Below are 24,231 nucleotides of genomic sequence, written 5' to 3'. Positions count from 1 at the left end.
ATATCCCTAGGTTTAGACGGAGACTTTGATATTACATAAAAATTATATCTCTACTTTTATATATTTAAAAGGAAAAAATTATCAATGCTAATAAGCGCATGAAATACATGTACATGTATTTTAACAGAATGGAGAGATTAGATATACAGCAATGTTGTAATTTCTCCAAAGAGAAATCGTTTTTTGTTTTATCGTTTAATCACTGTTAATAAACGTTTTATAAACGTTTTAAACACGCACATGTTCAGCTTCGATGTAAACAAATTATCTTGCCACACTGGATTGGCTTGGGGTTTTTATTGTATTTGTATCGTTTTATGCCTTTTAATTTACTTTAATTTATCATGTCTTTTATATCATAATACGTTTGCATGTCACTTTATACGATGCATATAGTTTTTCTATTTGTATCAATAAAACTACACTTAGGATAACATTATTTTCATAACTTATGACCCGTATAGACGTATTTCATTTTTAACCAACAAAGACGCATTTATAACTCTTATCCAGGCGAACTTTTATGCTTCGGAAGTCGTCAATGCTCGTACAAATTACTAAGTATTAACCAATTTGATATTAATTATATAATTTTCTGTTCGAGTACTCTCAGTACTTTAATTAATTTCCTTATTGGCTGCCAGCTTCTACGGGCTTAGTGGCTGCTTGTTAGTGGCTGCTAGCTTCAGCCTGGTGTTTATAACATTTAAAAAAAAATGGAGATTCACGCGTATCCATCCCTTGTATTCATTCAGAAGCTATCGATCATCGCCGCCCCCCCCCCCATTTTTTTTTTAGGTCAAGTCAACCCTCATGGTTGACAATAGAGTTATCTTTCTTTGCCGACCCAGTTTTGTCGGTTCGGTTCACCATGCTGGACGAGGGAGGACACGTTCTTTTGGCGCTGACGGTGGCGTCTCTGGCGCGATGGCTGACCTCTATGTGGTCGAGCCGGGTCAGGCGGGGACAGTTTGTGAGGGTGGGGAAGGTGTCGGAACTGAACCTTTACCCGGTGAAGTCTTGTCCGGGGATTCCTCTACAGAGTGCTAGGGCAGAGAGCGCTGGATTGGTTTCAGAAGGATTATACGACAGGTGTTTTACTTGTTCTTTCGTTCTTTTTTTCTCTCTGTTAAATTATTTTTTAAAACTGCTGATATTTCCTGCATGCACATAAATAACAGCTATTTTTCGCGTACTAAACAGCATTTGGTTATATTGTCTTTGTCAGGGGTGGACAAGATGTACAATGTATTTATATATACATTGTGTTGTGTTGTATAGTTCTAAGTAGAGGATAAGAGCTGGTCAAGTTTTAGCCTGTGTATTTAGTAAATGGCAATCTTTAGACCAACTACGTTCATACTCTTTATCCTAGAGTTGCAAAGTTCACAATTACTGCATGTAATGTAAATAAATTCTAGACCGTGTAAATTGTTGCACGTGTCATATTAGAACCATTTTAGCAAGGCCTTGGACTTTCAGTAAGACGTAGCTATCAATTTCTTGCATCAAAACAAGTAAAAATGACGCTGGTTTCAAGCGAAATATACACCGATTGCGAAGTCTTGGCTCAAAAGCCAGACAAATCGTGTTGATTTCAAAGAGCCATGGCTGTGTGGCCAGCAATGAAATGGACAGGCCTACGTCTCATTGCTGTTTGACACAACTACCCAAATTCCAAGCTCTTGTTAAAATGGTTCTATCTAAATTTACTGGGTGACAGTGCATCTCTGCACGTTCAAATTTTATAACATTACAACTGTTTAAAGGTCATATGAAACGATTTTTAACACTATGATTTTCTTTCATGAATATAAAGCTTGGTATAAACAAATGTTAAAATACATGATGTAAGATTTTTTTGCCTTTGCATTACTGAGAAATAACCGTGAAAACTGAGCACCTGAAAAAATTCTTGCCCGCTTATCGTTCTTGATTTTGTGGATTTATGACGTCACAAAGACCCACCGATGTAAACAATGCATTAAAACTAGTGTAAATTTACAGTAGTTTATCGATTAAATTTTAGTAATTTTTGCATATATGAACGTGTCTTTCCTTTCAAATGAGATCATTTGATTTCGTAGTAGCCTACAGATGACTTAGTTTTAATTGGTCGTTAATGAGTAAATCTAATATCAGCTTCTCACAAAAGTAAAATCATGACGAAGATCCCGTACTGGAGTGGAAATTTAACGAAAGAAATGCTCCAACATTATATTGATTGAGTTACATTTATAGGGAATTAAAGCATTTAAAATTGATTTGATTTATTTTGTCACATAAAAAAGTATATAAGGCAGGCCAATGAAAATGTTTGAGGCATTCTGTACATAGTTTGTATTTAAGAGCTGCTATAAAATGCCGTAAAATTATTCTTAAATTTTATTTCGAAATAATATAAATTTCTGACTTATTGATATATACATGTAGCAATATCTTTAGAAAATACTTTGTGTACACGTGTATTAACGTTTTATTAAATTAGATCGCGGAAATATATAACATTTAAGGATTTAGAAATGTATCGGTAAAATAAATCGGTTGTTTGATAAAAATAGTTGTGAACGAATGTGAAAATAATCAACAGATTTTATTAAGAACAAGCATCAGTAATGAAAAAAAAAAACAACCGAAAGAAAACATTGCGGAAGAAAGTGAGATAAAAGGGACCTGTGAGTAAACACCGCACATACACGTTTTAAAATCAAAACACGGCACATTCAAGTACACGTTTCAAAAACAAAACATTTGAAGAAATTTCTCTTAGACTAAAAATAATTAAATGGTAACATATTTGTGAATTTGAAAGTGAAACAAACAATAATATCGTGAAGCGAATGAGGCACAATGAGGCCTACAAGTTGTTTAGAAAAAAAATCTTAATGAATTGCATGAACGTGCAAATGGGAAAAAACGATCAGACTTATTTTTGAATTTGTCAATTTCATTAAAAAGATCAAAATAAAACATATAAATATGCTTATATTAAAATTATATTATACTTGCATGTGGATCTATGAAGAAAACCATTTATTCTCCCTGCAGTCTCGAAACTGAATATCATTATGTACACGCTATTACATGTAAATAAAAACGCACACGATTTCATTTCTTGAGAGAAAAAATACTGACGTGGTTGATTATTGTATAATTATACAAGTTTTTATATAAAATAGTATTTTTTTCTTCTTTTAAAATGGTGCAAAATGACATGGATATTTGTATTCACAACATAGCTTTATAAGGCGATTGGGTCTTACTGACGTCATAAGCAAGGGAGGTAAGCCGCGTAAGTCAATGTTACTTTTCCCGATTAAGTAATTTTGATCGACTGTGGCGCTCACATTTTGCATAAAATATCCAAAAAACAATGTCAGTCTTATTAAATAGGCACTTATGAACTCATTCCCATATATAACTCAATATGGTCAGGATATCGTTTCATATGACCTTTAAATTTTGTATTTACTTAATTTGTATCACACGCGCATTAATTCATTCGAAGATTGTGGGAGCAATTATTAAATTGATGTGAGTAAGTTTATTCAGTTGGGGAGAAAATTATTCAACAGATGCGTGCACCAATTCAGTTATTTAATTCAGTTGAAGAAAGTTTAAGTTATGCGTGTATTAATTCAAGATCATGAATCTTGTTTTTTATAGGATCATGATGCGTTGTTTCGTGCATAATTGGATAAATCGTATTTCCGAAAATTTATGAAATCGTCTAATTTTTTTGTTATTCAATGTTTATTAAGAGCTCCAAAGATTTTAGTAGTTTTTTTTTAAGAAATAGGAATCATTTTTTGTGTATATTAATTATGAGGTGATCAAATACGTTCGGCCGTGATGAAATATTTCATAAAGCGCTAGTTTTGTGCTTTATTTTTAAACGCCCCGGCTGAGAACATCATGGTATACATAAAGAATGTTTTTCTTTTTCCTTAAATAAAGCCCGATTCTTCAAAATGAAATATTAAAATTGTTTCTTGTAAAACCAGACAGTGGATGCTGGTGAGGGCAAATGGGGATTTCCTCAGTCAACGTCAATACTCCAAAATGGCCCTCGTCCGCGTGTCTAATCACCATGACAACATTCACCTAGACGCCCCGGGACAGCCCACTTTGGTTTTGCCGAAAAATCCACCTGTGGACCAGAGCAGGTTGATGATGACAAGGTAAAGAACAAGACCCCCTACCCCCACCAATGTCTGCACCGTGCACAGTCATCGTTCCTGCCAATGGGCGTATAGAATGAACGGTTTGAAACGGTTTTAAACTGGTACGATAACAATAAAAAAAAATCTCACACGATATCTATTCGTTGTTGTATTTCTTGGATTCTGTCGATTACAATTATTCATAAAAATGTATAGATAAGAAGTTTTGCGCAATTGTTCACTTTTAAATTAAGAACTAAGCAAATTTAGTTGGTGGATCCCACTACGAAACGAATACGGCGAATTGTATGGTATTTGACAGAGTGTGGGGACTCAAGGTTTTGGGGATGGACTGCGGGGACGAGGCTGCGCGCTGGTTCCAGACCTTCCTGCAGGCGGAGGGCGTTAGATTGGTCGTATCCTCCGGACCCATGCCGAAGAAGGATTCCTCTAAAATGTTGAAACCGTGGGGAAACCCCGCCCAGCCGGGCGATCTGGTAATGCCAAATAGATAAGTGGACGTTGGTATAAAAGCGTATGTTAATTATCATCGGCATTTAGAACAAATGTTAATTGGGAAAACGAATATCTTCGTCACAATAATGATAATTGTATGATGGAAAGTATAAAGAAATACGAGAATATGAGAACTGAAACATTTTTACGTAGAATAATTAAAGGACTAAATTAATTTAAAAAAATCTGTGATACTTTCCAGGCACTGTTCTCCGACTGTGGTGGTTATCTGGTGATGAACGACGCCTCGCTGGAAGATCTTAATGGCCGTCTACAGAACAAGGTCACCTTCAAAAGTTTCAGACCAAACATTGTCGTGTCTGGGTCCCAAGCTTTTGCCGAGGTACCTTTTCTTACGCACACGATTTATGGATATCTTAAGATAAATTTATACTATTTTCACGTACATGAGTTTATTACTTTATGCCGTTTTTCACATAAGTAGTTTATGATTTCCTATACAAAATTTGCACATATATGTACTACAATCATGTAGTATTTTATGACGCTATAATTGACAGGACTGTTGGGAAGAAATACGAATTGGTGAAACAAACCCGCTATATTTCCGAATGTTGGACCCTTGTACCAGGTGAATGATTAAATCAATCAAATACTAAGTACTAACTTGTGTATGTCTTGAATATTCTTTACGCTGCCTTATTAATAAAATCGCTATTTGATCTTATTCAAAGTCAGTTTCAAACAGCTGAAATTCTATGATTATAAAACAATGAAGAGAATTCAAAGGATTTCAATGACCAACACTTTATTCTATACTTTCATGGCCATTTTTATACTTTATAAATCTCCTTACAAATAAGCGTTCTAAATATTAATAAAGGAAAACATTAAAATTTGATAGTGAAAATAAATTAAAATTTTCAATATTAAATTATAGTTTAGAGCTAAACATTTTTTTAAAGAATATGAAGTGGATCAGGTGGTTAATTCGTTGACCACTGAGTGAGCCCCTTAATAGCTGGTTTATACAATTCTATTTCAAAATAAGCATATAAAAACGCATGGTAAAAAAGGGAAACCTCTTGCATGATGTAGAATGTTTTCAACAGCTGTAATAGTTGTGTTGGTTTATTGATTTTTGCTTAATGTGGCTAATATTTATCACATACTTATTTTTATTGATTTTTCTTAAGGTGTATTCTAACAACAGTCAACCCTGACACAGGAGAAAGAAACAAAGACAGACAACCATTGGAAACCCTCAAAAAGTATGTGTCCCTTAACATCAGTCACTCTTAATGTATTCATACACATTCAATCTCAACTCAAATAATGTATATCCTACACATTCTAACAAAACAGACATGTGGCTTATCCAGATACAATAATCTACAATAGTTAATCAGACTATACATAATTACATACACACACAACAACACAAATATTCCATTCCATTATTGGTAAAAGAAATACATCCCCATGCACTACAGCATACATCCAATGTATCCCTACATAATCAACCACAACATACATCCAGTGTATCCAAATACAGCCAACCACAACATACATCTAGTGTATCCATGCAGAATCAACCACAACATACATCCAGTGTATCTATACACAGTCAACCACAACATACATCCAGTGTATCTATACACAGTCAACCACAACATACATCTAGTGTATCCATACACAGTCAACCACAACATACATCTAGTGTATCCATACAGAATCAACCACAACATACATCTAGTGTATCCATACAGACTCAACCACAACATACATCTAGTGTATCCATACAGAATCAACCACAACATACATCTAGTGTATCCAAATACAACCAACCACAACATACATCTAGTGTATCCATACACAGTCAACCACAACATACATCTAGTGTATCCATACAGAATCAACCACAACATACATCTAGTGTATCTATACAGAATCAACGACAACATACATCTAGTGTATCCATATACAGTCAACCACAACATACATCTAGTGTATCCATATACAGTCAACCACAACATACATCCAGTGTATCCATACAGAATCAGCCAAAACCTACATCTAGTGTATCCATACAGATTCAACCACAACAAACATCCAGTGTATCCATAGAGAATCAGCCACAACATACATCTAGTGTATCCTTACACAGTCAATCACAACATACATCTAGTGTATCCATACAGAATCAACCACAACATACATCTAGTGTATCCATACACAGTCAATCACAACATACATCTAGTGTATCCATACACAGTCAACCACACCATACATCCAGTGTATCCATACAGAATCAACCACAACATACATCCAGTGTATCCATACAGAATCAACCACAACATACATCTAGTGTATCCATACACAGTCAACCACAACATACATCCAGTGTATCCATACACAGTCAACCACAACAAACATCCAGTGTATCTATACAGAATCAACCACAACATACATCCAGTGTATCCATACACAGTCAACCACAACATAACAGACACGTGGCTTATCCAGATACAATAATCTACAATAGTTAATCAGACTATACATAATTACATACACACACAACAACACAAATATTCCATTCCATTATTGGTAAAAGAAATACATCCCCATGCACTACAGCATGCATCCAACGTATCCCTACATAATCAATCACAACATACATCCAGTGTATCCATACACAGTCAACCACAACATACATCTAGTGTATCCATACGAAGTCAACCACAACATACATCTAGTGTATCCATACACAGTCAACCACAACATACATCTAGTGTATCCATACAGAATTAACCACAACATACATCTAGTGTATCCATACAGAATCAACCACAACATACATCTAGTGTATCCTTACACAGTCAATCACAACATACATCTAGTGTATCCATACAGAATCAACCACAACATACATCTAGTGTATCCATACACAGTCAATCACAACATACATCTAGTGTATCCAAATACAACCAACCACAACATACATCTAGTGTATCCATAAACAGTCAACCACAACATACATCTAGTGTATCCATACAGAATCAACCACAACATACATCTAGTGTATCTATACAGAATCAACGACAACATACATCTAGTGTATCCATATACAGTCAACCACAACATACATCTAGTGTATCCATATACAGTCAACCACAACATACATCCAGTGTATCCATACAGAATCAGCCAAAACATACATCTAGTGTATCCATACACAGTCAACCACAACATACATCTAGTGTATCCATACAGAATTAACCACAACATACATCTAGTGTATCCATACAGAATCAACCACAACATACATCTAGTGTATCCTTACACAGTCAATCACAACATACATCTAGTGTATCCATACAGAATCAACCACAACATACATCTAGTGTATCCATACACAGTCAATCACAACATACATCTAGTGTATCCAAATACAGCCAACCACAACATACATCTAGTGTATCCATACACAGTCAACCACAACATACATCAAGTGTATCCATATACAGAATCAACCACAACATACATCTAGTGTATCCAAATACAGCCAACCACAACATACATCTAGTGTATCCATACACAGTCAACCACAACATACATCTAGTGTATCTATACAGAATCAACCACAACATACATCTAGTGTATCCATACACAGTCAATCACAACATACATCTAGTGTATCTATACAGAATCAACCACAACATACATCTAGTGTATCCATACACAGTCAACCACAACATACATCTAGTGTATCTATACAGAATCAACCACAACATACATCTAGTGTATCCATACACAGTCAACCACAACATACATCTAGTGTATCCAAATACAACCAACCACAACATACATCTAGTGTATCCATACACAGTCAATCACAACATACATCTAGTGTATCCAAATACAGCCAACCATAACATACATCTAGTGTATCCATACACAGTCAACCACAACATACATCTAGTGTATTCATACACAGTCAACCACAACATACATCCAGTGTATCCATACACAGTCAACCACAACATACATCCAGTGTATCCATACACAGTCAACCACAACATACATCCAGTGTATCCATACACAGTCAACCACAACATACATCCATAAATTGCTGACCTCAATCAATATACCCTTTTCCATGCACAGTTAACAACACCATACACTCATTATATCTATCCATAGTAATAATCTGATAATTCTATTTATGTTGATTGTTTGTAGATACACAAAGTGTCTTTTCTGGTTCACTGTGTATTTGAAGGAATTTTCCTAGAAGTTAAACATCTTTTCGAACCATTTTATGATGATACTTAAAAATATTATTTTTCTGATTCTATCTTTCTCTTTAGATTCCGTTGCATGCCTCCATATGGGGATGACCCAATATTTGGAGTGAATGCTGCTCTGGATAATAATGGAACCATACAGATTGGGGATCCTGTATATGCTCTCCTGAAATGACAAAAACTAAAGGCCCAAAACAAATGACTAAAATAAGAAATGATTCAGGCGAAGCAATCCCCTTGAATAATCCTGTTGAAATTAATACCTCAGTTGAATATATATGCCAAAAAAGAAATCAAATGAATTCACTGAATGGGATGATATATTCAATTAAAAAAAAAATACAGGAATTCAAGGCTAACATAATGAAAATAAGTACATATACATGTAGCAATATGTACAATTGTGTAGCAACAGAGACTTGTGTAACAAATACATCATTTGACTGTCACATACCAATGTACATACTGGTATATATGAATATACATGTAAAAAGCAGTATGACAATCAATGTAAAAATAAATCTAAACAAATGCTTTATCCAGATTCTGTGTTTATACTGTTTAATTAAACAGATATCTCAAAATCATTTGGGAATCTGATGCAACATTGTGTTTACAAATCACTCATAAGACAAGTTTTGAATAATTAACAAAAATATTTACCGAAATGACCGTCATGGACAAGACTTTTCACCTCACCAAAAAATCCCCGTGTTCTAGGTGTCTTTCATTGACAAGGACTGTCCATTCTTAGCCACATTTCAAATTGTATTGCATAAAATAAACATGGTCTATACCAGTTTTAACCAGCTTCATGTCTGTATTTTATTTCATTAAGATTTAGATATTGTCAGAAAATTTTTTAGTTGCACAATAAAACAAACAAATTGCCAAACTTTTAAAACAACTTTATTGGTACTTTAACACACAACATAACACTGGTCCTTGTCACATGTATGATAGATTTGGAAGAACCTTATAACATGCTTTCTGCATTGTTAAAGCTGTCAGATAAAAATAGTATATATATCAACAGGTGTAAAAATGACGGTCTAAAATCCAAAGGCTCTGATAAAATAAAGTAAAACGCCAACATAAAAACTATAAAATCGTGAAATAAAAAGTGTCCAGTGCTGCAAACACTTAATAAACACATGGTAGTCGTCTGCTTTGTACAAAATGTATGAACTGTAGATCGGGATGTTTGAAGAGATGACAAAATAAAGACCATATCAACTGAAATACATAAACTTTTCTTACAACATAAAATACAATAGAACATTATACTTACAAAGAAAAAAAAGGGATTTCATGAAAATGCAGATTCAGCAATATTTAACAAGGAAGATAACAAATACATATAAAATTTGTTTTTAAAAAGAAATTCATTTATTGATAGAAGAGAGTGCCATTCTTAGTCTTGTTTAAAACTATCAAACAATCACATGTTATAATTTTCCATAAAATTTCTCAATGAACATTAAATCAAAAATAAAAATAAGTTAAAATCAATACAGAATTTACAAAAGTAAAACAATTTAATGCATAATTTGACTGATGTGAAATCTCAAATCATTGATTCTATTACATAGATCCTTATTTGTTTAATGACACAGTTCAATTAATTTGAATCAGATCTATTCTGTTATGTGATCAGCCATGGCACTGTTTTGATGTATAGTTATATACCTCATATAACAGGATGTGTATACCTGTTATATATTTATGTAACGGATGAGAAAACAGGGGAACAGTTCAAACACAAGGATGGGAATATAAAAGATAATAAAGTTCGACATCTTCACATGTACATTTTAACAACTTTACAAACTTTAAAAGGATTTAAGATGAAAGGACATTTACCTAATTTCAGTATAATTCAATTAATCATTAATCCTTGTCACAAATAATTTTAACTTTTTAAACTAATGATTTAACATGATAATAAAACAAGTTTATGGAATGAATCAATTAGGGGTCAAAGAAAAAAATCATTATCTCTAATTAAAAATAATATATGTAGCATAGTTATGCCTTTTGACCATAATTAGGAAATTGATATTACATGAACTATATTATTCAAAGACCATGAATATACGAGTATAAATCACCAGTACTATAGAAAGTGAGTATGTTTGTACAGAACCACCTTACTGAAAGCTTGGAATACTAGGCATTCTTTACATATGCATAATAACCCTAAACTAAATGCTAACGCAGCTGTATACACTTTACCACTTCTAGTCATGTGATATTTTATCTTTATACATGTATTCTCAAGCTCAATGTCCAATCTCAGAATTATATCAATGTGCAAGTCATAAAATTATGCCGCCCTACCCCCCCCCCTTTCCCCCCTCATTCTTTACATATGCATAATAACCCTAAACTAAATGCTAATACAGCTGTATACACTTAACCACATCAAGTCATGCGATGTTTGTCTTTATACACATGTACATGTATTCAAAAGCTCAATGTCCAATCTCAGAATTACCGGGTATATCAGTGTGCAAGTCAACAAATTATGCCCCCACCTTCCCCCCTCCGGATACAAACAGCCCTTAACACCCAATCCAAACAACTTCCACATTTATCATAAATTTTTGAATTGTGCTTTTAAGGTACCATAAGTGTTGATTTCATAATAAATATTGGAGGTATATGAATCTTGGGGTCAGTACGTCACTGCATGTTTTAAAGTCATCAAACTTTAGGATGCATTTCATTGTTGATACAGTTTAATACTATTCCTCTGATAGCTGAAAATGCTGAAATCATTTTGCCAGTGAATGATCCAACCGATTGGCAGTCTCAGATTGACTATATGCCCTTACAACGCGAGAGGATACGTACGAAGAATGGAAAACAGCACAATATAATCCACATGCATCATAACTGGCATTGGAGAAGTGTCTAATTTCTATTGCTAGAACAATTATTGCACCAAATGACAATATTTGACAAGAACAACAGAAGTACACATTAACTTGGGGGGGACAAATCACATTCTGAATGAAGATAAAGTTAAGAAAATGAGTTTGAGTACATGCATATGTACTCATAATATTGTGTTGTAGATACCCTATTTATACTTTCCTTTTTAGCACAGGTTCCTTTCAGAAGGAACATTATAATTTTTAACAAATGAAAATTTCAGGAATGACAATATAAGCAAGAATTCTGTCTTAATACTGAGATTGAATTAAGCTACCATTATTTAACAAAACCTCTATCACATGACCGTGTAACAACCGAGGCACATGACCCCATGAGAATGCTTTGATCCATCCATTCATTCACCGGTACATTTAAAATAGCTCATCGGTATGTCTCACAGACTCGCTTAAGTATCCGCCAAAACTCTTACTGCTGTTCCCATGGAATGAGAACTGCTCAAAGTATGGGAGCTCGCCTTCTTCATCAATGGAGTCCAACTCGTGTCTCATGCTCTCCGAGAGATGTTCCTGGCCAGGGGGAGTTAAAAATGTGATCTCGCGAGCAAACTCATCGGGGATATACTTTGTATCCCAAGAACTTTTGACATCAGGCTTCCAAGGGGGCTGAATCTATAACAGAGAGAGAGCGTTCAAAGTATAATAATCTTATTTATGAGACACGACTTATTTTAGTATTGGATCATTCAGCAGTGTTAGTCAGAATTAAAACCATGCTTAAAGCTACTTGTCCAATTTTTTGGCCATCACATTATCAAATTTTTTTTCATACAAAATGATTGGGAAAACACTCCCATTACCTATCTATATACAGTAGACAAAACAAAACCATTGTTATACAATGTTCATACTGAACCTTTGATATACAGTTGAATAAATTAAGACAGAGTAATTTCATTTAAAGTTTTTAATGACATTCATAGTCCAGAACACATTGTGAGACCAATCTTAATTTTGAGGGGGCTGTGTTGTAAACAACGGTTCACTGCATGGTTTTTTCATAACATCATCTTCAGACTTATCAAATTTACTTGATATTAAGTAATCAAAATTGACAATAAAGTACAGTAAAAATAAGTTGCATTTTGTTTGTGTGCTTTTTTTTTAGTTATCAAATAGTTAGCACATTCTTGTACTGTAACCTCAATTATCAGCTTGAAATTAACACAATATTGTCCTAATTTGAAAAGAAAATATTCAAAAGATAGTCATAGACAGGTATTGGCAAAACAATAATACTAACACAAGACATTGCAGACCCTTTCAGTCCCATCTCATCAAGATATCACGAGACCATTTAACTCCAATACTATCGAGATAACATAAGACTACTTTACTCCCATCCCATCGAAATATCAAGATCGAGACTCCTTTACTTCCATCTCATTGAGATATCATGAGACCGTTTTACTCCCATCCTATCGAAATATCACTAGACCTTTTAAGCTACATCCTATCGTGACCCTTTTACTCTTATCCCATCTTTCTGCACACACAGTCAGTAGAATTTTAATTACATCATTTTGATAGAGAGCCTTCTTTAATTATCTTAAACATGCAAATAGAGAAACATCCTTTTTTAAAAACTTTCCAAACTTTTTTTTGTCAAACATATCAATATTTTGAACATAATATATTATTTATATCATAAATGTGGAAGATGGATAACATTTAATTCACCAAACTCTTCTTGGTCTAGTGGTTGAAAAAAACCAAAAAAAATGTTCACCACCATCTAGCATCTAGTCTGATCATGATCCTGTCCCCTTGCATAAAAAAGATGTGCCCTGACTGTTCTGACCGCAGTCTCACTTTTTTCATTATTTTTACCTCTAGTAAAAGTAATACCATGATAAATCAAAGTACTGAAGAACTGACAGGAGTTGATTTTTTCGATGTTTATTTGTTTTAAAATCAATGATATGTTATTTTGCATGACAAGTACATGTAGTTTCTAATTTGAATTACGCACATTTTTATAAAATGAATTTTTGGACTTTTTCGACAAGAATTTCAAGAAACCCCAATATGAATAATATTAAATAATATTTAAAGATAAAATTAATTCAATCAAACTATGTATCAGTGATAGAAATATTTCTCAAAAAATTGTATGGATCCAAGCAATATTGAACTCGTCTCGTTCAATCAAACGCTCGGCTGACACCGTAAATCTCCGACAAGGATTTACGGAGACAGCCGAGCGTCGAGTTGAACGAGACTATATTGAACTCTGGCGTAGGAATACATACAACTACAAATTAAAATATTTAAATTGTTCGTAACATTTAAAATCTGACTATTTTTAAGGTACCGGTATTTATAAATAAGTTTCCTTGAAAAACAATGCTTTAGCATACATTACATTGAATTCATGAATTATTTTCAAGAACTAAGTCTTGTCAGCAGCAATGATTTGTGCTGAGGTCCAAACACTGTTTCACTTTCGGTTTGTCTGAGTAATTGCACAGGAGAGTTGATTAAAATCAACTCCCAAAAATGAGCAGTTGTTTTGAGACCCTGGGACCTGGCATTCAAAACATTCGAAAAGTTGGACATAATATATTTAGTAAGTGATAACAACTTTGTTTAAAAGAAATAAGACAACTTAAGAATGCATGGTCTCTAAACTTGAATTCAATTTACAGTCAGATGTAAAATGGTATCTGCATTTGACACCTTAACTTTGAAAGTTTTGGCACATACTTTTTTCCATTTATGGTGTTTGATCTTTTATCAAAATAAAAACAAGAACAATCCCTTTGTTACTTTATTCATTGTTAGATTATACAGACAGGTTCATGAAGAGTGTCTGATAAAAAAAGCTCTCACAACATAGGTTTTAAAAGGCATTAGACATACAGTGATGAATTAATGCTCAAAATTTTAAAATGTTCACTACTGTTCTTTCAGGTATATATAACAACACTGTATCTGGCATATACTAAGAGAACATTACCATCACAATAAGACTCACTGATAAAAGACAAGTTCACTGAAGTTATGTAAACAAATCAAAAAAAAAAGAAAAAAAAAAGGATACCGTCATTAGTCAAGTTATAAACTGCTTCTAACCCTCACAAACTATTAAGCCCTGTAAATTGCAAAGTGGGGATTGACTTAACCTTAATGTATATTGATCAGTCAGCTGAAGAAAACATTTCAGACAATTTTACACAATGTATTTTAACAAATGTGCCAATACAATAACAAGCAATGTCTGGTTAGTTCACACACAATGTACGTACCACCAGTACTGAGCTAACAATATATTGATTACAGTCAGAACATTAAACTTGTTCGTTTTGTCATAACTCCATCAGTTACATTTTAACAATTCTACCATAATATACATGTTTATAACACCAATTTTACAAATCCAATATGCATATCAGCACTTGAAATTTCAGCACAAAATTTTTAAGTCATCATTATTTGTTGGTTAGTGTTTGGTTAATTTTTCCTGCATAACTGGTTTTATTTTGGTACATGTACATGTTTGAGAGATTTGAGAAAAGATTGTATACACAAATAGGGTTAAAGCAATATGAAACTCATTCATTTTAGTTTGGCAAATATTAGCTCATTTCTCAAATTTGACTAAACATTTGTCACTCTTTTAAAATGCCAAAAATTGCTTAACTCAAAGATATGATCAATTAACAGAGAAAGCATAAATTTAAGAAACAAAACCTACCAGCATTTGCTGTCCACATTATATGTGTGTACATTGTAATTAACTGAGACATGGGAGTAAATCGTGTCCAGATGCCCGTCTCTCTCTAGGAGTGATTCAATAGCATCGAAACAAATTAAAAAAAAAACTACTAGTGCTACAAGCACTCTGAAACATCTCGGTAATTTTTAGAAGAAAAAACCCATAACATTCATGAACACCTTGAAAATCCTTTTAAAGTCATGAAAAATAAAATGAACTTGAAACACTAAATGTCATAACAGACTGAATTACCCAGTATTACAAATATATTGCAAAAAATAAAAAAAAAACCAAAAAGCTGAACAATGATTAGTTGTGACAAAACGTTTGTATTATATGTTAAGATATTTTTGTGTAGATTATTTACAAATCATTATCTTTCTTACTGGCCAGTAAAATAAATACACATCTACAGATAAACACATTGGTCTTCAATTCCCCATTAAACTTGTACACTGAACCTGTCAGACAATTGATAAAATCATATACAAAAACGTGATAAAACTGCTCCACAGGTCCCACTTTTGGGTAAGAATAAGAACATACAGTTACACATAGTAATACAAAAATAATTATAAGCCTAATATAAATAATATTCCAAATTCTTTACTGATAAATGTATTGAAGATGTTCACAAAATACAAAGATTTCAACTAATCTTGATTATGTCAATAATGTGTACAATTACTTGACAAGGAGATCTCATCTAGCACTTTTTCTCTATCAGGAAAATGAATTTCATCATACATAACCAAGAACTAACAAATTAAAATACATGTGAATTGATAGAGGCACAAATTTCTCTAAGATCATTGTTGATAAGTCACAGGACAGAATGCGACGTTTTATTTTATAATAACAATGTCCGTCTCAGTACGGCACTCATGTTGGAACAAAAGAAGATGTATGAGATTTGTTACTTACTTGAGTTACTTCAACGAAATTTTTCACATTAACAAAAATTTACAAATACACAATGTAAAATTTTTTTGGAGTGAACTATGTTGGTTTTGTGTGCAAGTATTTCTTATAAGGGAAGCATTACCTGTTACATAAAAAATAAAATGCGTACATGTCATTCAGGTAAAACTGAATTCTTTCAAAGTATTACATACATCAGGGTTTTTTTCTCTGTTGATAAAAGATTTGATCTGTCATTTGATTTAATCCAGTGAAAAATAAATGACCTCACTTTTTAGTGTTTAAAAAATGATTCTCTTTTTGAACACAACATTGATCTTCAATTAATGAATGTAAATAAATCATATTTTCACTTTAAAACAGCTTTATATCATTTCTGAATTAAATAGGAATCACAAACACAATAAAAATTCATGGTTTCAAAAGCTATCAAACAAAACACTAATATTGTTTGAATTTAATAAAAATCTGTCAAAAACTTTTCTAAATAAATGTATTAAAAAATAACCCATCAAAACAATCTGAAAGACATCCATCATAATAATATATAATATACATGTAACCTATATTAGCACTTCAGACATCTTGAATATGAAAGTTGCAATGTCATTGTGTTATAATTTAATTGATCAATTTTTCAAAAGACAACCAATTTTTATTTCTTGCACATTTTTCGCTTTAGTGGATTTATTACACACTCCAAAAGATTAAACTGTGTATATTTTCTTTTAATTAGCATGAAAAAAACCTTTTACTTTACAATAGTTCATTTTATGGCATTGCTGATTATAATGAAAACTTGACCAGTATATGGGATTATATGGGAGATAAGTCTCATTTAACTATTATAATAATTGTAACAATTCTGTCATACAGACAAGGTTTTCTCTGAATTTCTACCATGAATACGCTTGGGTTCAAAATCTAATTGTCCTGAGGTTATTTTAAGTCAGGTGACCAGATCATGTGACAATCATGTGCTCCATGTGGTATCGAAGCTCATGACGCTATTGTGACTTTGGGCAAGGCTCATCTTACTGCCATGGTAGGAAAACTTCTCGAAATACGGGGTGTCCACTTCTGCCATATCTTCATCGATTCGGTCCAGAGAGTGACTGGAAGCCTCGAATTCTGGCATGGCTGGTGCTGGGGGTGGGGTTAATTCCACAGACTCCCCCGTAAAGGTGTCATCAAAATACCTGGTGTCAGTCTCAGAGGTCACCTGAGGCGTGAAGGGTGGTGGAATCTGAGAGAGGAACAGAACATGCTAAGGAACACAACAGACAGAATCGTCCTTAGGCATGGTGCACCACTCACTAGCGACCTGCTATGCTCCCAAACTACAGTTTAATAGCCCCATAAAAAATTTGTCATTCATCCAAGTTTTTCAAGAAGTTTTTCAGTAAATGTTCAAAAATGCAATGGAGATGAAGATACTTAAATACTCATGCCAAGCTTTAATTAAAAACAAATTCATTCAACTGAAAATTTTGAAAAAAATGAAGGAAAAAGCATTTTAATTTCAAACAAAGTGTTCCCTTTTTAGAGCATATATAAAGATATAATTGCAGGAATGCACAGACAACATCAAGAGATAGGATCTAAATGCCGAGGAAAGATAAACAGAAACCAAACGGGGCCTTGTGACCTCTGGACTGACAGGGGTATATACATGTATAAACCGCACGCGCAGTCAGCATGGTCGCTATTGAGAGATTTACCAGACCACATACACTTATTTATCATTGCTACCAGTCAAAATTAGCTTTCAAAACCACAGAGTATGCTGCTACCTTGAACAACTTTCAATGATGTTAAAATATAGAGATATGTATTAAAGGGGGAAGGTCACGTTTTTGGTCAAAAATTATTTTTTCGATTTTAATATTTACAATGCTTTAGTAAGGCATTTTTACTAGGCAACCAAAATTTGAGTGTCATTTGATGTGTTATAAACGAGTTACAGAGCTTGCAATTCTTCGCTATGTACACAAAGCGTTTGTTAACATTTTGATTGTTGAAGTGAAAATTCAAGTTTTAATGGACCCAATATGAATGTAATAATCGTTAGGAAATGTTTATTTATGCTTAAAATGAATAATAAAATAGACAAACCAGCTTGAAAAAGATTTTTTACCAGTTTATTCGACCTATGTAAACAAAAACAGGGCATGAGCCTTGTTTACACGACAAAGAATTGTGAGCCCTGTGTCTTGCTTAAAACTCAACAATTGGCACCAAAACTTCATTTGATCGTTAGAAATGCATTCCTAAAGCTTTGCAAATGATAAAAACAGAAAAATAAAATTTGACCAAAATCGTGACCATGCCCCTTTAAGGTCAGACGACACGTTCCTCAAGAATCTTTTTTGTATCTCCTCGTAATAAAGAGTTCCAATAAAAAATATTAATTTCATAATTACTTTAAAAATGATCAAAATTTACTTAAATTTTGGTTATATGTCTAGATGGTCGAGTGGTTAGAACCGTGGCCGTTCACTGCCAGAAGCGTATCTAGAGGTTGTGAGTTCAAAGCCCCGCCCCAACGGAGATATAGTTCTAATTTAGTGAATTTCGCTGTGCTGTAGATGTATTTATTTTTATATCAGCAATTCAGTGTATTTTCAAGAAGATTATATAGAAAATTGCATACTCTAGTAGTTTGCAGAAATGCCTGGTAAGGTACCCTAATTTTTTGCAAGAAAGCTTGTTAAAGTAGTAGTAAACCATTAACAAATTCCTGGAAAAAGTTATCTAAAATTGAGGAACGTGTCGTTTGACCTTAAGAATGCAAGGGGAATTCCTCTCTCTTACTGAAGTCTAAAGTTCAAGATAGCAGATCACCACTGAATAGACAGTAAGTTTTAAGTAATTGGTGTTAAAATAAGAGTTTTCAAAACAATGCACAATTTCACTGAATTCAGTCATTAGATATCATGGCTACACATGATTTCTAATAACAAATTTTTATACCATTAATTATACTCACATGTACCTCTATTAAGCTGAGAGCTTGTAAACCGATATAAACTACAATGGACTACCTAGGAACTATAAGTAGTGGTCCATAAAACCTACCTTTTTTTCTACGAGATCTTGCCAGTTGATGCTTTTAAAGAATGGGTGAGCTACGATAACTTTAACATCATCTTCTGTTCCTCCCAACCTACAATATATGGCAGAAAATCAGACAAAGTCAGTGGAGCAACAGATCACATACATGTATATTTTCAACATAAAGAAGGAAAGCAGTTCAAACTAATAATATCCTAATGTAGTAAAATGTTATGACCAATATTATCAAAATGTAAACTTTATCCAAAAGAGTAGAGTTAACTGTTTCCAATGCTTCAGTCCGCAAAGTGTATTCTGTTCAATACACATGTATCTGTATACCACAGATATAAACTTTACAAATGTCTCACTTACCATTTACATTTGTTTGAAACATATAGGATATATATAGGATCTTTTTATCTATTGTAATAATTAAAGCAAACTTTGATACAATTTACTTTGATTTAATATGATTTTTTTAATATGTTTTTGTCTTATGATAAAAATCTCCAAAATATTATTCATTAGGCAAAAATTTATATTTCATTTCTATTTATGGCAAGACCTAAAGTATGGCCAAAATATTTAATCTAACATGATGTATCAATGCCCAGGAAATTAAACATTTATTCTTTAAGCCTTAACACATGCACATGTTCATACAATAAATAGTCTCTGTTTCTGAGGCATTGCACCGAGTTGACATTCACAAATTTGCCTTTTTTATTGAGGACATACACACAATCAGACATATTTGATATACATGTGACTTTTGAAAAGTCAAATGACTGATATATGTCTGGGATATGAAAAGTCACTTTTCATATCCCAGACATATATCAGTCATTATTTTTAATGTGTTGCACACACAAATTACTTTTTGCATTGTACGTGAAACTTCAACTCTTTGCTTTCTTTTTATTTGCGAGACACTCACATGACATACCTTTAGTACATGCGACTGAGGACTAACTGTACCTGAGGACTTATTTATATCCCAAGACACTTGTACCATTGATCAGAAAGACTTTTCTGTATCTAAGGCAAACCAGTATACATGCTTGACTTTCTGTACTTTTGTCATACACACTGACTTTCTCTGACAAACAAGTCAGACTGACCTTTTAATCAGACAGACACAGGAAAAATACAATCTGTACCCCACACATCCCAGTAGTAAGGCTTGGACTATGACAAACCTTTGTTTGGGGTCCTTGACCAGCAGGCCTGATAAGAGAGAGGTAGCGTCCTCCGACAAAGTCCGAGGAAATTTGACTTGTTGAAGCAAGATAAGTTCAAACAAAATGTCATGATCACGATTATAGAATGGTAATCTGCCACACATCATCTCGTACATCACAACACCAGTCCCCCACCAGTCCACCGCGCGACCATAGTCATTGTCCTCAAGCACCTGTCAATCAACAGATTAATAGCTATATTCACTGCGATTAGCAGAGCTATTTTACTTTTATATCTCAAAACATATGAAATTTATTAACATAATTAAAACTTTTCAATCTTCAGCTTCAATGTATCTGTCCAAACGACTCAACTTTCGTCACTATAGGATATTTGGCAACCATGGATTCTTACTGAACACATCACTGCAGACTGAAAAAACACCAATCAAACAATCGGACTACGTTTTAGAGACATATTACTTCCTAACCTCAGGTGCCAAATACTCAGGTGTTCCACAGAAGGTCTTTGTACTAGCACCATAATACATCTCCTCCTTACAGAGACCAAAGTCTGCTATCTTTATATGCCCATCTTTGTCCAGTAATAAATTCTCCAACTGAAAAATAACATATTTATACTGAATAACAGGTACTCCATGTTTGCCTAATTTACCTCTAAAGAATGTACAGTGAGGCCAAACTAAATTTAAAATTTAATTCACTATTGTTGATGTCATGGGCAATTGAATAATATCATTACTAAGAATTTTACAAGAAAATTAAGTTATTTCCAATTTTATTTTAAATACGATTTTGTGAATAACAGAAACTTTCTTATCATGTTGATATTTTTTCAAATTCAAGGCCTGACAAACCTAAGAAAAAATATTGTTTGGCCTCAACAATCCAAGCCAATTTTATACTCAAACACCAGTTTCTATATATCTAATTCATTCCTTAACATTTTTTTTTCAATATACATGTATCTGATATTAGGTAACTTGCCTTGAGATCTCTATATACAATATTATTTTCATGCAAGTATCCTAGAGCGGAGATAATTTCTGCTCCATAGAACCGTGTCCGGTCCTCACTGAATATTCGTTCTCGTGACAAATGAAAGAAGAGTTCTCCACCATTGACATACTCCATAACAAAACAAAGTCTGTCAGGCGTTTGAAAGGAATACTTCAGTTGCTGCAAACAGAAAAGTAAAGCAATTATATAGCAGTTAATACTATAGAATAATAACACATACAAATATCCTAAATTGCCTAATAGATATAAAATTATTGGCCTCTAAAGTCTCCAACTGTTAAGCATATTTGTCAATTATTGAGTTGGGTTTTTTTTTCAATACAAAGAATTAATTCAAAGATGCAAATGTATATTGATTGAATTCAATCTCACTGTTGAAGAAAACATAAATCCAACATTGCAACTGATATTATTAAACAAAAATCAGTTAATCTCCTGGATGCAACCCTCTCTAGGATGCCAGTACATACTGCCATTTTAATCTCTGATGAAGCACTGTTAGCTTACTAAGATGATGGGGACCACAGCTTAGAAACACTTGTACTCACAGTTAGAAATGGATGCTTAGTAGTCTGTAAAACTCTGTTTTCTGTAAGAGTGTGTGCAACTTCATCCTACAAAATTTAGAAGATTCTTATAAGTACTATTTGTAGGTATCAATTATGCCATTGAGTGCTTTGTAGTTTAAAATTTGCAAAATTCAGTAACAATATAAATTTTAAAATGTTTGCCAATCAATTTTTCATAATAAGCAATATATCTGCTAAAAGGTGTCAGCACTTGAACAATGGGAATCAGACATCCCAAAATATTTCTTGACAGTAAAATGAATTCTGATGTCCTCTACCTTGGCAATGATGACCTGTTTTTTCAGAATCTTAATGGCATACAGGTGATTGGTTGTTTTCTCCTTACAAAGGATTACTTTACCAAAGGTGCCCTTCCCGAGGACTTTCAGGAATTCAAAATCATCCAATGACTGAAAAGATAAATTGCAGATCTATCAATAATGGGGTTTTGTCTTTCAAATTGGATAACTTCATCTTTCATAGTTTCTCGCAATTGAATTAATATTTTTTCAGTTACTTTATCACGACATACACAGAGTTCATGCCCTTACCACTTTCTTTTTCTCTTTTTCGAGCAACCCTCCTTCTTCTTCAGTGACTTTCAGATTTTCCGCCACAGAGCGAATGGCAGCGATCCAGTCCTCGCGTTCCTCATTACTTTCCACATAAAACATTCGCTCCACTACCACTGTCCATTGTAGTCCCCGGATGATAAATGTGTTTGGCTTGGGCTTCTCTTGTTTCATCAACTGGCAGTCTGCAAAAATAGTTCAATAAAGTCTCAAAGGTTTCTTCCTTTTTCATTAACCTGGTACATTGTATTTGCATTGAAAACAAACATGATCCAGCTGTGACTTACAATCTCATGAGCCAGTGTTTTATAGATTTATGCATGTAATATTTTCCTTGTTTGTCAATGGTTCTGATAATTTCTTCATTGAATGTGCAAAAAGAAAAAAAAAACTTGAACATAGTTTCCTTTGTATCCCATGGCATTTTCAAATTCAAGGATGCAAAAATTCAAGAACAGTTGTCCTATTAATAACATTTTCTGTCACATAACTTTTATGAAAATTTGTTGTGGGGATTGACTTATTCAAAACCATTAAAATTGGTGTATAGCAAACAATAACAATTAAAGCATATTAATGATCCTTGCTGTAATCTGCAATGAGAGAGAGTTATTTCTGATACATGCATTGATCACAACTGAAGAGACCAGGTATGTTCTTTAGTCTCCTAACCTAACATCTATAGCAGATCATCAAAGGAAGATTTTGTGAAAATTTACAATGATGTAATGTTTGTGTGACCTGAAAAGGGATGATCTTCAGTAGAAACCAACTTATGAATTGCAAAATAAAATTATTCTATTTCTTTTTGATTAATTAAAACATTTAATCCAAATAAAACTTTAGTACATATGTGTAACAGACATCCCAGTGACCTCCTACAGACGTCCAGTAGAGGACTGGGGTCCATTCACTAACCTTTGACTGTGAAATCATTGAGGGGGTCCCCCAGCCCATGCTCCGGTTTGGTCCTGTATCCCAGGAAGGCCCCGTCCTGCCGTAAGATAAAGTACCTTTTCCTCCAGTTCTTGATGTGCTCTCCTGTAAACACAAGTCCCAACCATAAAACTATAGACAAGCACTTGTTAGATGTATACCTGATTTGGACTATTTACTCCCTATCTAGACGTCCAAGTCTACCTTTTAACTATTTGTGGGAGGTATAGTTAACAAAGACTGGGATGATCCAGACTGACCGGTTATTATGCCCCAATGAAATATGACATCTTAACAGCATTTTTGACTTATGTTTAATTTAATACTGTAAA

The 24,231-nt window shown here is 33.5% G+C and overlaps 2 protein-coding genes across 3 annotated transcripts in view; one reads left to right on the top strand and one right to left on the bottom strand.

Moving 5' to 3' along the window:
* The first annotated feature begins 844 nt into the window (after positions 1–844).
* Positions 845–10,234, top strand: LOC128178925 (mitochondrial amidoxime-reducing component 1-like). Its single transcript, XM_052846359.1, has 7 exons — positions 845–1,092; positions 4,005–4,181; positions 4,486–4,660; positions 4,882–5,022; positions 5,201–5,271; positions 5,837–5,911; positions 9,011–10,234. Exons 1-7 carry the CDS (start codon positions 872–874, stop codon positions 9,120–9,122), a joined length of 972 nt encoding a protein of 323 aa, XP_052702319.1. The 5' UTR covers positions 845–871; the 3' UTR covers positions 9,123–10,234.
* A 1,220-nt stretch (positions 10,235–11,454) lies between these two features.
* Positions 11,455–24,231, bottom strand: part of LOC128178921 (RAC-alpha serine/threonine-protein kinase-like) — an 18,990-nt gene continuing 6,213 nt past the window's right edge. Inside the window, exons 3-11 of one of the 2 annotated variants that reach the window (XM_052846355.1) lie at positions 23,882–24,004; positions 22,943–23,148; positions 22,670–22,801; positions 22,371–22,436; positions 21,790–21,981; positions 21,273–21,401; positions 20,800–21,014; positions 19,622–19,709; positions 11,455–12,516 (exon numbers count right to left, since the gene is read on the bottom strand). In XM_052846355.1, the coding sequence (XP_052702315.1) occupies positions 12,259–12,516; positions 19,622–19,709; positions 20,800–21,014; positions 21,273–21,401; positions 21,790–21,981; positions 22,371–22,436; positions 22,670–22,801; positions 22,943–23,148; positions 23,882–24,004 (1,409 nt within the window). In that variant the 3' untranslated portion in view covers positions 11,455–12,258. Of the gene's footprint in view, positions 12,517–14,660; positions 17,790–19,621; positions 19,710–20,799; positions 21,015–21,272; positions 21,402–21,789; positions 21,982–22,370; positions 22,437–22,669; positions 22,802–22,942; positions 23,149–23,881; positions 24,005–24,231 lie in introns of those variants that run through there. The other variant, XM_052846354.1, reaches the window with a different exon arrangement.

This window comes from Crassostrea angulata, chromosome 3 (assembly GCF_025612915.1).
Source record: "Crassostrea angulata isolate pt1a10 chromosome 3, ASM2561291v2, whole genome shotgun sequence".
NCBI lineage: Eukaryota > Metazoa > Mollusca > Bivalvia > Ostreida > Ostreidae > Magallana > Magallana angulata.
Note: the sequence above shows the minus strand (reverse complement) of the source record. Positions and strands in the feature narration are given on the sequence as shown.

Coding starts and splice junctions, on each gene's coding strand:
- LOC128178925 (XM_052846359.1), top strand. CDS start 872: ATGCTGGACGAGGGAGGACACGTTCTTTTGGCGCTGACGGTGGCGTCT. Junction 1,093..4,004: donor TCAGAAGGATTATACGACAG/GTGTTTTACTTG, acceptor TTGTAAAACCAG/ACAGTGGATGCTGGTGAGGG. Junction 4,182..4,485: donor AGCAGGTTGATGATGACAAG/GTAAAGAACAAG, acceptor GGTATTTGACAG/AGTGTGGGGACTCAAGGTTT.